The sequence below is a fragment of the Nicotiana tabacum genome, chromosome 10, assembly GCF_000715075.1.
Source record: "Nicotiana tabacum cultivar K326 chromosome 10, ASM71507v2, whole genome shotgun sequence".
Lineage (NCBI taxonomy): Eukaryota > Viridiplantae > Streptophyta > Magnoliopsida > Solanales > Solanaceae > Nicotiana > Nicotiana tabacum.
The window spans coordinates 22822476-22836401 of record NC_134089.1 but is presented as its reverse complement, the minus strand read 5'-3'; the positions used below and the strand labels follow the sequence as shown (position 1 = coordinate 22836401).

General features: G+C 35.9%; 2 protein-coding genes across 2 annotated transcripts; one reads left to right on the top strand and one right to left on the bottom strand.

Annotated features, from left to right (window-relative positions):
• On the top strand, positions 1-2870 carry LOC107793869 (DNA-directed RNA polymerases II and V subunit 6B). The gene is made up of 6 exons (XM_016616314.2): positions 1-155; positions 1740-1773; positions 1873-2048; positions 2165-2216; positions 2344-2411; positions 2517-2870. The coding sequence occupies exons 1-6, from the start codon at positions 124-126 to the stop codon at positions 2584-2586; spliced, it is 432 nt and encodes a 143-aa protein (XP_016471800.1). The 5' UTR covers positions 1-123; the 3' UTR covers positions 2587-2870.
• A 589-nt stretch (positions 2871-3459) lies between these two features.
• On the bottom strand, positions 3460-13926 carry LOC107793878 (short-chain dehydrogenase TIC 32 B, chloroplastic). The gene is made up of 9 exons (XM_016616323.2): positions 13824-13926; positions 13489-13609; positions 12000-12231; positions 11839-11918; positions 11546-11699; positions 11370-11448; positions 10676-10760; positions 10544-10590; positions 3460-3871 (listed from the first exon to the last, which is right to left on the bottom strand). The coding sequence occupies exons 2-9, from the start codon at positions 13598-13600 to the stop codon at positions 3698-3700; spliced, it is 963 nt and encodes a 320-aa protein (XP_016471809.1). The 5' UTR covers positions 13601-13609; positions 13824-13926; the 3' UTR covers positions 3460-3697.

The window sequence follows — 13926 nt, the reverse complement described above, 5'->3', positions numbered from 1 at the left end:
ATTTAGAGTTTGATTTTGGGTTCAATTCTCACAGATTTACAGAAGGAGTACGCCTCCCTTTCCTCTCGCTAATATACACAAGTGAGACAACAATTGACACAGAGCTGTGAGGCGGACACAACAATGGCGGACGATGACTATGATATGGACGGAGGGTTAGTGCCTGTTTCTTCCTTTTATTTTACTCAACATATTTTATGCTTATTTGGCTTATTATGCGTAATACAATTTTATCGCTTCTTTTTTACTATCTCTGTTATGTCAGTTGAAAGATTCTTCCTTTTTGGTATATTTGACTGATTACCAGTGAATATTAACTTAATTTAGGGTTTAGGGCTTCTAATTTCGTGTCTTAACCTTTAGGGTTGTCTGGTGTTTTGTTTAGTATTTGTGTTTTAATGTAGGGGTTGTTTAACTTGTTTTAGGGTTTATGAATTTGGTTTTCGACGTTTTAGGATTTTAAAGTTCTTTTTTTTTTTTTGGAATTTTACATTACAATTCTTTTGGGTAGGTCTTGAAGTCTATATCGAGGTCTGTTCAGCTGAAATTGGCACAAATGGATATAGCCATTTTGGTCCTAGTTGATATTGTAAAGTTCTTATAAGCATTCGAGAATCTGAAGTCTTGTTTTTTTCTTCCTCTCATGTTCTTGATTTCGCATGGCAAGTTTTGCAGAATTAAAGTAAACAAATAAAGGTGCCCCCTTTGTTAACTGCTTAAGCTTTAAGGTGATTTGACTTTCAGAGTTTAACTTTTAGATGAGGTGGTTCACTCTTCACACAAGAGCTGAAAGAAGTCTTCGCTTTGAGTCTTATTGCGAGACATCAAGAAAAATATTTTCTCATGCATGGCCCGAAAGGAAAAATTTTAGACCCACATGTCAGGAACGTATGCAGATAAAAAAACAAAAACAAATAGAAATGTCACCTCTGAAGTTTAAGCTTTTAGATGAGGCGATTCACACTATTCAATGACAAGTATCTGTGTATTGTTCAGAGAGTCTATTCTTAAAAGGACCTTGTTGGATAAGGTGGCAGGATACCCTTATAGAATTAGGTAGACAGAGGCTCCCCTATAACGGCTCTACGACAGTACCACTGAGTGTAACTTTTCTTGATTGCTGCTTTTAATGGATCATTTGTGCCGGATTGAGATTATTTTGAAATTTAGCTGATTAGTTCATTTAAGGTAATATACTATTTTGTCGATCAATGATTTTGAAAAAATGTTTGCATAAAGTCGCTTAACTAGCTGCATTCTAGAGTACTTTCACATGAATGGTAATGGGGATGGACAACCAGCAGTGCTGGAGGTTAAGGTCATGATGTTCACAGAAGTGTCCTATTCTGCTCAAGAAATGCTTTGTATTAATACAGTGGAAATATTTTGAAAGAATTTATACAATTGATATTTCCAAAAAAAAAATAAAAAAAAAATTGCAGCAAACCTTCTGCATGGATATTGCTATATATAGTGCATGCTAACACAAGCTGTGGAGTTTTCTACTGTTCATGTTCTAGCTTCTCCCGGACAGATCCCTACCATATGCATTGATAGGGCAATTGACCTTTTTGTAAGTCCAGCAAGGACAGCTATTTTTGTGGTTAAACCATTTGTTACTGGTGTATTTGTTTTTTGTTTTCTGATTTGGTGGTTGTGAAGATGAATAATGTTGGATTCTGGTAAAGGTCATTTGGGTATTTTACCTATTAGGCATTTATCTGTCTACATTTGTGCAGATACGTGGACGAGCCAATAGAACCTGAGCCTGATGTAAGATGATTTCTCCTCCTTGTACTCGTTATTATAGGTATGTAATTTTTTTCATTTGTGCTTAATGAAGCATATTGCATTATTTGGAATAACCGACAGGAAGGAGCAGAGATTGAAGAAGATAATGGCAACAATGAGGACATACCAGACCCCCTATTGGGTGAAGGTGAGGAGAAAACAGAGCAAGAGCCTGTGGAGCGACCTCGGAAGACGTCGAAGTATATGACAAAATATGAACGTGCTAGAATCCTGGGCACTCGTGCACTCCAGATCAGGTCATTTTGTGTTTTCCCAATTTTGCATTATTGCCAAGTTCGTATTTTAAAGTTTGAAAACTTGTGAAGCCAAATGCAATTTTTATAATTTGGTGAATTCCTTTTTCCTTGAGCAGCATGAATGCTCCTGTGATGGTTGAGTTGGAGGGGGAAACTGATCCACTCGAGGTCAGCCTCTTTTTTTTTTTTTTTTTTTTTTTTTAAATCTTCATTGAGATTCATGCAAACAATGTCTATTTGGTGAAGTTTCTAGATTGCCTAATGTCTTTCTGTTAATGTTTATTTATGTTAAAAGATTGCAATGAAGGAGCTCCGAGAGAGGAAGATACCATTCACAATTCGCCGTTACCTGCCTGATGGAAGGCAAGGCTTCCTTTGTCTTTAAGCATCTGTTTTTATTTCTTTACCATTTATTGCCTCATCCTCTTCCTACTTGAGTTTAATTATCTTTTCTTGGTATTGTATCAGTTATGAAGATTGGGGAGTTGATGAATTGATTGTTGAGGATTCATGGAAGAGACAAGTCGGAGGAACTTGATGCTTGAAGTGCCTCCTTTGCATGCAGGGTTGTGAGGAGTCTAATCTGCTGTTTTTGGTTGTCATACTCCACCAAGTTATTGCGAAGTTAACATTAACAATGTTATCAATGTATTAAGGAAAACTCAAGTGCTTATTCATATCTGTTGTGTGATATTGCAAGTTCTAATGGGTATGTACTAGTAGGGCTCTAAAACTGGGCAGGCATTGCTTAGTTTTTGTATGAGATGTTTGTTAGTAAATGGAAAAATGGAGTAATCACTCTCAACACTTTGTAGAAGGAAATTGGCTTGCAACTTTACATGTCATATCTCTGTTAAGATTTCTAAATGTTCCCCCAATTTTCTCTTATGCTTCTAAAGACTACCTAAATAACTCCTAGGCATTTTGTTCGACGTTGTAGTTAAATCCATAAACCTTATCTTATTTCAGAATTGTGACAAGGAAAAAAGAATTCCAATGATAAAAAGAGTAGATTCCTACCCATTGAGACAATTGATTGACACTTTTGTTTACTCCTCTCATCCACTTGAAAACATGAAAACTCTACAAAGTACCCGTTTTAGAGTCCGGATATCTTTGGCATATCCATCAACAGCGCCTTTGCCATGCCATGATACACATGCAACAAAGAAATAAGGTTCACCTTCTTATTTCTCTCTTAGTACATTCTCTTCCCGCCAAATTACATAGAAGAAATAATTTAACCGCTACATTATATGGAAATACGAATTATATTCTTAACGTTATTTTACGTGACAAACATAGCAATCAGTCAAATCACCTAGAAGTTGCAAAAAATATGAAAGTAGATCACATCTCACGCTAGGAAATTTTGGTCTACAAAATCTTTTGTTAATGATGAAGTCATATAGGTTAATCACTATTTCAATTTGCCTACTGTAAAACTTGAACATAGTAGACATTGCAGTCTCATTTACAGTAGCTGATAACCAAGAGAAAAGAAAAAAGCACTTCATTTAGATTTTAACCATAGAGATAAGGCCTCTGATTATAAACAAAACTAGAAAAGCTAACTCAAACAAACTTCTATAACAGTTTCACTAAATATGAAGGAAATACGATTTCTTTCCAGGCTTTCTCAGGAATTATCAACTCTTTAAAGCTGCATTGATCAAGTTGTTACTGACATCCCAAAGGTTTCGAGCTAAAGCTTCGTCTTGTGCTAGCTTGCTTGGCTCATGCTCATTGCAGTCAACGAAATACTTTCCAGTGACGCCTTTTAGACTTGGATGGAGGGCAGCATAGCATGTTGTAGCTGCTCCCTGTCAAATAGAATCATTGTCAATCCCAATATGTATTTTCTTCGTCAAAAATCTAATGACAGTCTACATATTATTGAAGTAAGATTGCACAGACAGTTCATTCGTATTGGATCTTAACTTAATTACCTAAAGATATGATATCTTAATGCCTTAATTTTCTGGAGAACAATTTACGTTACCTGGCATTAAAGGTCCACATATATGTCCAGATAAATTTAACATGGATTTAACTTACATACGTTGATAGTGCAAATTCTTTTTACACAATCAGTGGCCATTGTAGTAGGACAGAATATATGGCAGTGACCGAGGCTATCAAAGAAGCCTTATGGTTGAAGGGTCTCTTTGCTGAACTCAGTTTACACCAAGGTATTATTATCATTTTTTGTGATAGTCAAAGTGCCCTTCACTTGACTAAATACCAAATGTATCATGAGAGGACGAAACATATTGATATCAAGTACCATTTTATCCGGGAAACTATTGCTGATGGAAAAATCTCTGTTCAGAAGATCAACACTAGAGACAATCCTGCTAACATGTTCACGAAACCTCTTCCAATGTCCAAGTTCAAGCTTTGGCTGAACTTGATTGGCATTTATGAAGAATGATTTTGCCCATTGGAGCTTTTCAGGAGAAGGTGGATCAAATTTACTATATTAGCCAAAATTAGACCAAGGTGGAGATTTGTAATTATGGTTAATATTTTGGCTAATGGATTCCATCTCACATAAGCATGCTTGCAAAGTAGACTTTGTTGGCAATATTCTTTGGAACCCAAAAATATTGCATTATGTGGTGGACATCATTTGTACAAGTTGTATCTCTTCTTTTACACCTAAGAGGCCAAGACTTTTTTGCCTATAAAGGGGAAGACTATTAGTTCATTTCAAATACACCAACCAGACTTGAGTATTCATTTCTTGTTTCTTCTTTTCTTCCTTTTATTAAGAGTGTTTTGTATGAGAGTTAAGTGTTGGGAAGCACTTGTGTGAACCCTTTCTTTGGAGTGATCTTGTGAGGTTATTCTCTTGGGGTATTTGGAATTAATTAGAGCGTTTACTCTAATTTTGTACTCTCTTTTGTACTCTTGTTGGTATAGTGATATTACTCCTTTCCGCTTGTGGACGTAGGTCACTTTGACCGAATCACGTTAAATTTGTGTCTTCTTTATATGCTTTAATTGCCGTTGTTATCAATTTCCATTATCTTTGTTATTGTCATTACACCGTTGTTTGGCTAAATTCCGCACTACCTGAGTTTCCGATCCTAACAAATTGGTATCAGAGCCGGATCTAACCGGGTTAGTTTAAATAGCTAAAATGACTCTAACATAGACTTACGTTGAGAAATTTGACTGAAGTGCAAACTTCGGAATGAGACAATTAAAGATGGAAGCTATCCTAATTCAGGATGGCTTAGAGTTGACACTACAAGGAAAGGAGAAAAAGCCGGAAAAATGACGGACGAGAAGTTTGCCGTCATAGACAAAAAGGCAAAAGCAGGTATTATTTTAAATCTCTCAAATGAGATTTTGCGTGAAGTTGCAGCAGAAAGCTCAGCCAAAGGCATATGGGAAAAACTAAAAACCCTGTATATGAAAAGGACGGTAGAAAACAGGCTTTACCTAAAGCAAAAACTCTACACTTTTCGTATGGCTGAAGGTACACCTCTATACTTACACATCTTGATACTTTTGATTCTCTTCTTATGGATTTAAGTAACATAGATGCTGAAATTAAAGATGAGGATCAAGCCGTATTATTGCTTGTTTCTTTACCCCAGTCATTTAAGCATATAAGAGATACTATGCTTTATGGAAAGGATAATATCTCTTATAAAGATATCAAATCTATTTTGAAATCAAAAGAACAAATTGATAGAGATATTATTGGGGAAACTAGTGGGAACTGGGAACCAAGGGGAATGCTTGTTTGTAAGAGGTAGATCCAATAAGAAAGATTCAAGTAGTGAAAGACCTAAATCAACATCAAAATCCAGATACAGAAATGTCATGTGCAAATACTGCCATAAGAAAGGTCACATTATTTCTAAATGCTTTAAATTGAAAAACAAAGAAAAACATACAGAAAAGAAAAATGAGCATAAGAATACTGACACTGCCGAAGCAAGTGTAGTTGCTGATGAGACTGAGGAAACTATTTTTTTAGCAACTAATAATAGTTTTAAATCTAACAATGAGTGGATTTTAGATTCGGGTTGTTCTTATCATATGTGTCCCAATCGGGATTTGTTTACCACATATGAATCTATTAAAGATGGAGTTGTCTTGATGGGCAACAATGTTGCCTGCAATGTTATTGGTAAAGGTACAGTCCGAATCAAAATGCATGATGGTGCGGTGAGAACTTTGATCGACGTTAGACATGTTCCTGACTTGAAGAAAAATCTCATCTCTTTGGGCACTCTAGAATCTCTTGGGTGCAAGTACATAGGTGAAGGTGGAGTTTTAAAAGTTTCTCATGGTGCTTTTGTGATCATGAAAGCACGCAGATCTGGTACGTTGTATACTCTATTGGGATCTACTGTTACAGGTGTTGCTGCAGTTTCAACATCAGATAAATCAGATTCTGACAGCACCAAATTGTGGCATATGCGATTGGGGGGGCATATGAGTGAAAAAGGGTCTTTCCATCCTCAACAAAAGAGGTCTATTGTGTGGCCAAAGTACCGGAAATATGGAGTTCTATGAACATTGTGTGTTCGGGAAGCAGAAAAGAGTCAGCTTCAAATCTCCAGCAATTCATAAAACAAAAGGTACTTTAGATTACATTCATTCAGATCTTTGGGGTCCTTCACGTACCCCATCAAAATGTGGTGTCAGGTATATATTAACTTTCATTGATGATTATTCAAGGAAAGTTTGGGTTTATTTTCTGAAAAATAAAAGTGATATTTTCTTAAATTTCAAACAATGGAAAGTTTTGATTGAGAAGCAAACAGGAAAACATGTTAAGCGGCTTAGAACAGATAATGGCTTGAAATTTTGTAATGATGAATTCAACGAATTCTGCAAGAATGAAGAAATTGCTCAACACCGTACTGTGAGAATGACACCTCAGCAAAATGGTGTGGCAGAAAGGATGAATAGAACTCTTTTGGAAAGGGCTCGTTGCATGATTTCAAATGCTGGGTTGACAAATGCCTTTTGGGCAGAAGTTATCTCTACAGCTTGTTATATTGTCAACCGTGCTCCTTCTGCATCCTTGAACTTTAAGACTCCAGAGGAAATGTGGTCAGATACTCATGCTAATTATTCTGATTTAAAGATATTTGGTTGCCCTGCATACATGCATGTAAATGATGGAAAATTAGAGCCAATGGCTAAAAAGTGCATTTTCCTTGGGTATGCATATGGGGTGAAAGGATACCGACTATGGTATCCTTATCCCATAGCACCAAAATTCATAATTAGCAGAGATGTAACCTTTGATAAATCCTCTATGTTACATTCTAGAAAAGAGTCTTCTAGTTCTTGTAATACAGATAAAGGGAAGAGTACAGAAAAGCAGGTGGAGGTTGAGATTGACAATCTTTCTGAGCCAAGTTCATCAACTTTGGAGCAAAATACAGTTGAAACTCCTGAAGTTGAGCCAGAAGCTGAAATTTCTGAAATTGAGACTCCAGAAGTTGAATCGGAAGAAGAGGAGTATTCTATAGCCAAACATAGACCAAGAAGAGAAAGTAAACAACCATTAAGGTTTGGAGATTATGTTGCATTTACTTTTTCAGTTGCACAGGAAACTGAAGAAATTGGAGAACCATCAAAATATTCAGAAGTAGTTTCTGGTGCTGATTCAACCAAGTGGTTGATAGCAATGAATGAAGAAATTGAGTCTCTCCACAAGAATGGTACTTGGTCTCTTGTGAAGCCTCCATCAGAAAAAAGAATTGTTGGTTGCAAATGGGTCTTCAAGAAAAAAATGGCATTCCAGGGGTTGAAAATGCGAGGTATAAGGCACGATTAGTTGCAAAGTGATATAGTCAGGTACAAGGAGTTGATTTTAATGATATTTTCTCACCTGTTGTTAAACATAGCTTTATTCGTGTTTTGCTTGCCTTAGTTGCCATGCATGATTTGGAATTAGAACAGCTTGATGTTAAGACAGCTTTCTTACATGGCGAACTTGAGGAAAAAATATACATGCATCAACCCGAAGGATTTGAAATTGAAGGAAAAGAAAATCACGTTTGCTTGTTAAAGAAATCCTTGTACGGATTAAAGCAGTCTCCAAGACAATGGTATAAAAGGTTTGATTCATTTATGTTGGGTCATGGTTATTCAAGGAGCATGTATGATAGTTGTGTTTACTTCCGAAAGTTAAATGATGGTTCATTTGTGTACCTATTATTATATGTTGATGACATGCTCATTGCTGCTAAGGATTTGACATGAATTCACGATTTGAAAAGACAGTTGAAAAGTGAATTTGAGATGAAAGGTTTGGGAGCAGCTAAGAAAATCCTTGGCATGGAGATCAAAAGAGATCGAGGAGCCAACAGGCTATTCCTGACCTAGAAGAAGTACTTGGAGAAAGTCTTGGAGAGGTTTGGCATGAAAGATGTTAAACCAGTAAGTACCTCTTTTGCTGCTCATTTTAAGTTATCAGCTGCTCAGTCACCGCAGTTAGAGGAAGAAGAGAGGTATATGGCACAGGTACCTTAAGTGCAGTCGGTAGTATTATGTATGCAATAGTTTGTACATGTCCGGACATTTCACAAGCAGTGAGCGTGGTAAGCCGATATATGGCTTGCCCTGGTAAAGCACATTGGCAAGCTGTGAAATGGATTCTCAGATACTTGCGAGGTACTTCAAACACATGTTCGGAGTTCGGGAGAAATACTAATACTTTGGTTGGTTTTGTAGAATCAGATTATGCAGGTGATTTTGACAAAAGAAGATCACTAACAGGCTACATATTTTGCATTGGTGGTTGCTCTATCAGTTGGAAAGCTACATTACAACATATAGTAGCTTTATCTACTACCAAAGCAGAATATATGGCAGTGACCGAGGCTATCAAAGAAGCCTTATGGTTGAAGGGTCTCTTTGCTGAACTCAGTTTACACCAAGGTGGTATTATCATTTTTTGTGATAGTCAAAGTGCCCTTCACTTGACTAAATACCAAATGTATCATGAGAGGACGAAGCATATTGATATCAAGTACCATTTTATCCGGGAAACCATTGCTGATGGAAAAATCTCTGTTCAGAAGATCAACACTAGAGACAATCCTGCTGATATGTTCACGAAACCTCTTCCAGTGTCCAAGTTCAAGCTTTGGCTGAACTTGATTGGCATTTATGAAGAATGATTTTGCCCATTGGGGCTTTTGCGGAGAAGGTGGAGCAAATTTACTATATTAGCCAAAATTAAGCCAAAGGTGGAGATTTGTAATTATGGCTAATATTTTGGCTAATGGATTCCATCTCACATAAGCATGCTTGCAAAGTAGACTTTGTTGGCAATATTCTTTGGGACCCAAAAATATTGCATTATGTGGTGGACATCATTTGTACAAGTTGTATCTCTTCTTTTACACCTAAGAGGCCAAGACTTTTTTGCCTATAAAAGGGAAGACTATTAGTTCATTTCAAATACACCAACAAGACTTGAGTATTCATTTCTTGTTTCTTCTTTTCTTCCTTTTATTAAGAATGTTTTGTATGAGAGTTAAGTGTTGGGAAGCACTTGTGTGAACCCTTTCTTTGGAGTGATCTTGTGAGGTTATTCTCTTGGGGTATTTGGAATTAATTAGAGTGTTTACTCTAATTTTGTACTCTCTTTTGTACTCTTGTTGGTATAGTGATATTACTCCTCTCAGTTTGGGGACGTAGGTCACTTTGACCGAACCACGTTAAATTTGTGTCTTCTTTATATGCTTTGTTATCAATTTCCATTGTCTTTGTTATTGTTATTACACCGTTGTTTGGCTAAATTCCGCACTACCCGAGTTCCCGATCTTAACAGTTGTTGCCCCTATTTTCTAGTTTATCATTCATGATCAATATAGTTAGTTACTTTCTAAATAATAGCATGCTAAAATTAAACTCATTTAACATAGAAATCTCTTTTGCCAGAGGTCCACGGAGACAATTTTTGAACCTATCCAGATACAACAACAAACAAACAACAACAAATCCAGTGTGGTCCCACAGGTGGGGTCTGGGCCCCTACCTTGTGAAGATAGAGAGGTTGTTTTCGATAGACCCTCGACTCAAGAAAAGCATATAAAGAGAAGACTCCATGTAAAAAGAATCAGTAACAATAGTCAAAAAAATAAAATAGGCGAAGCAAAAGAAACAACAAGTAGCCTATCCAGAATATACGTGCTTCTTTAATTTATGATTGAGGTACAAGGTCATTGTTCCATTAAAGGTCTGTACAGATTTTCATGATTAGTTAATGCCAATAGTTCCTAATCTTGGAGCATAATCTTCTCCATAAACATTGAGGTAACTAAGTGAAAGAGACAAAAATTAGCAGATGTGGTTATTCAGCTGATAGGTGCATTTTATTCCTATAGTTGCAGTTGTCCTGATGATGTGTTACAGTTTATAAAGCTTTAAATGCAATAATGCAGTTAACTTATAGTGACAAGGCATTTTCAGAAAAGGTTAAAATCCTTTCCAGGAATTAATTCATTTACCTGAGAGACATTCTTCCACATGAAACAAGTGAAAGCCCTAAAGATTTCTGTCAAAGAAAATACAAGTAAAGTTCCTGAAAAATGCATGTAGTAGAGGTAATCTTTTGTGAGAGGTTAATATACAATACATACTCATCGAAAGAGCAGAATGTCTCATGAGGTTTGTCATTATTAGACCTGGATGCACTGAATTGACAGTAATATTTGCTCCCTCTTCCTGCATTTGAGGAGAATATTACACTTTTTAAAGTATTCTGAGTGTATATATAGCTGCAAATTCGATTCTTACCACGACCTATTGTCGGAGAATTTCCACGTGCTTGACCACTAGCATGTGAAGTGACATGTTGAAAATTGATATAACATATTACTGAGTGTCTAAGCTCTAACTGTTTAAACTTTTAGATAGAGAATTCACACAATTCAACATCTTAAAGTTGTGACACAACATCTCCAAACGCAAACTTGTACATCTTTTCTCTGTTATGGACAATCTAGCCAGCAGGAAATATGCCAAGGATGATAAGCTGTTAATCCATTGGTTTGATGAGCCCATGTGGCTAAGAACTAAAACAGACTAACACCCGAGGCGGATCTAGAGCAATTCAGCGAGTTCAACTCAACCCCACAACTTTTAGTTCAAATCACTAATACATATGTAAAAAGATTTTTAAAATGCAAATATATAATAGATCACCTCCATTTTGAACCCGTTGACTCTAAATACTTGGATTTTCCTATGCTAAGAGAGAGATCTAGTTTTGATATTATATCAATTGCTCCTCATACTGACAGCTTTCAGTAATCAAGAAGTTTATTGAGTTACCTGCAAACGACGAGAAAGTTCATTGGAATGCAATAGGTTGGCTAATTTGGATTGCCCATATGCTAGTCTTTCTTGATAACTGGTTCAAGCAACAACGGTTGGATGAAAACTAAAGCAATTTTTTTTAGTTCACTGTCCTGAACTGGACAAAATGTTGACAGGGTAATGTAGTATACCTGCTCTTGTCACTGATTTTGTTAAATTGTATTCCTTCTTCATATGGGTACTGATGAAGTAGTGATGACAGGTTCACAATCCTACCCTGAATACCAGTAGCTTTTGATGTTTCCTTCATTTTGTCTATAAGAAGGTTAGTCAAGTAGAAATGACCTGAAAACCAACAAATAGAGATTTGCGAACTATAAATCAGCAGTGTCGAGAGAGTAGATTTTTCCAAAATGTGTATTAAATGATAAGGTAAATAATTCAGCCAAAATATGTATTTCAAGTTACACATTGCAATATATACCTATATGATTTGTGGCGAATTGCATCTCTATGCCATCTTCTGAAAGTTGAAATGGACAGAACATGATACCTGCATTGTTTCTAATTTGCAAAGTCATTAGGTAAACATATTGTTCTAATAAAACTCAATCAAAAGGTATACTCGAGAAAGAGAGCAATTACATTAAGATATTGAGAGGAAGGTTAAGTGCTTTGAATTTATCAGCGAATGCCTTCACTGATCTAATTGAGCTCAGGTCAAGTTTCTCAATATCGACACGAGCAGCATTATTGTCCTTGAGAATACGCTGTTTTGCTTCATTTGCAGCCTCCATATTTCTTGCTGCAATAATAACATGGACATTTCTCAAAGCTAAAACTCTTGCTGTCTCCAAACCAATGCCGCTTGCACCTCCTGTTGTTGCAATGCGCTATCATTAAAAAGTATACTTGAAAATTACCAAAATATGTAAATAAAATGGACCTTGAGCCTAACTCCAACCAAAAACTAGCTCGTGAGGTGAAGATTTCCAAGAGCATATGCGGAGATATTTGCTCATCCTCTCAACCCATGAAAAAGTTTACTTGAAAACTACAAAAGAATTGTAAAGAAAATTGAATGTTGACGCAACTCAACCCCAAAAAACCAGCTCATGAGGTGATTATTGAGAAACTTGACCTAAGGGATAATCGTTTATTCTCTTAACCCGTGTCGGACATGTTTGGCCAAGGGTTCACTACTCATGTATAGTTTCAATGATAAGAAAACTTGAGAATTAAATTTTAATCAAACTTAAAAGCATGGTAATTCTGTGTATTCAACTTTACAGGATTGAACTGAAAGTGCTAGAAATATGATTAAATTCAAATCCTATGTTATGAAATGATATGCTACGAGGTATACTGTCATATAGTAAGAAGACGCTGAAAGAGTTCTAAGGAACTGAAGATTTGAAAGAAAAAAATTAAAGATCAGCAACGGCTAGTAGAATCAAGAGTGAAGACTGAACTACAAATAGAAAAAGCAATGAAGACAGACATATAAAATTCAGTTGCTCTCAAATTGCTTAAATTCAAAAGCTGTGTGTTCATCACCATCTCCAGCTTACAGTTCTAAATCATGTTGTCTATAATCCCTTGAACAAATGCAATTGCTCTTGAATTGCTTATTATTGTGACTTATCATACTTTTTATGTAGTTTTCAAATATGTAAATTATGTAAAAAACTTAAACTCTATGTCCGAATTCGCGATCTAAATTAAGAGGCTTTGACTCTCGAACATCACATAAATTGGGATTTGGGATAGAGGGAGTAACAAACATACTTTAACAGGTTAAAATATCAATATAACTGCAGATAACTTAAATCCTTGTATTATTTGTATAACTCAAAAGTCATATATATCATGGCAGTATATTTATCAGTCTATCAAAGGGGCAAATCTACTGTACGACATAGGGGTCCTAGTGAACCCAGTAACTTAACTTTTGTCCCGACAGTATACATGTGTTAAAAAATCCACTAAATATAAATATTTGATATGTGAACTCAGTTATAATTGTAAATTTACTTAACGTTATCGTAGTAACCCATAAACTTTAAATTCTGGATCCGCCTACGATCTTTCAAATATCTAAGTATATATGAATGAGACTAAATATGAAACTAACCTGTAACAATGGCGGTGAGATTGGACCCATCAATGCCATCAGTAACTTGTTCAGCAGTTGAAGCTGATCCAAAACCACTTGAACCTGGTCTACCTGTTATCAACTTCAACATTTTCTCACCCTAAATTCACACACACACACACAGAGTTAATTAGAACAAGTAAGAAGAGACAATCTAATTTCTGATATTATAAACTGAGAATAAGGTAGAAACCAATCTGGTAGAAAATACAAAGAATGGATTGTTGAAGAAATTAATTAATAAAGACAAGAAATTAGGGGGGAAAAGACAATAACATGCGAGTTGTGAACAGAAGGAATATTGGGTTACTAACTTTCTATATTCCCTCCTCCAATGGAACAGTTCAGATTGGAGAGTCAATTTTTTTGGAAAAAATGCTTTTGACTGAAAAAAAAAATACTTTTGGCCAAAAAAAA

Excerpts from the sequence above, each read along its gene's own strand:
- LOC107793869 (XM_016616314.2), top strand. The coding sequence starts at position 124 with ATGGCGGACGATGACTATGATATGGACGGAGG. Across the intron at positions 2,049-2,164 it reads ACTCGTGCACTCCAGATCAG|CATGAATGCTCCTGTGATGG; the intron begins GTCATTTTGTGT and ends TTCCTTGAGCAG. Across the intron at positions 2,217-2,343 it reads GGGAAACTGATCCACTCGAG|ATTGCAATGAAGGAGCTCCG; the intron begins GTCAGCCTCTTT and ends TTATGTTAAAAG.
- LOC107793878 (XM_016616323.2), bottom strand. The coding sequence starts at position 13,600 with ATGTTGAAGTTGATAACAGGTAGACCAGGTTCAAGTGGTTTTGGATCA. Across the intron at positions 11,919-11,999 it reads CTTCCTCTCAATATCTTAAT|AAACAATGCAGGTATCATGT; the intron begins GTAATTGCTCTC and ends TTTGCAAATTAG. Across the intron at positions 11,700-11,838 it reads ATTCGCCACAAATCATATAG|GTCATTTCTACTTGACTAAC; the intron begins GTATATATTGCA and ends GTTGGTTTTCAG.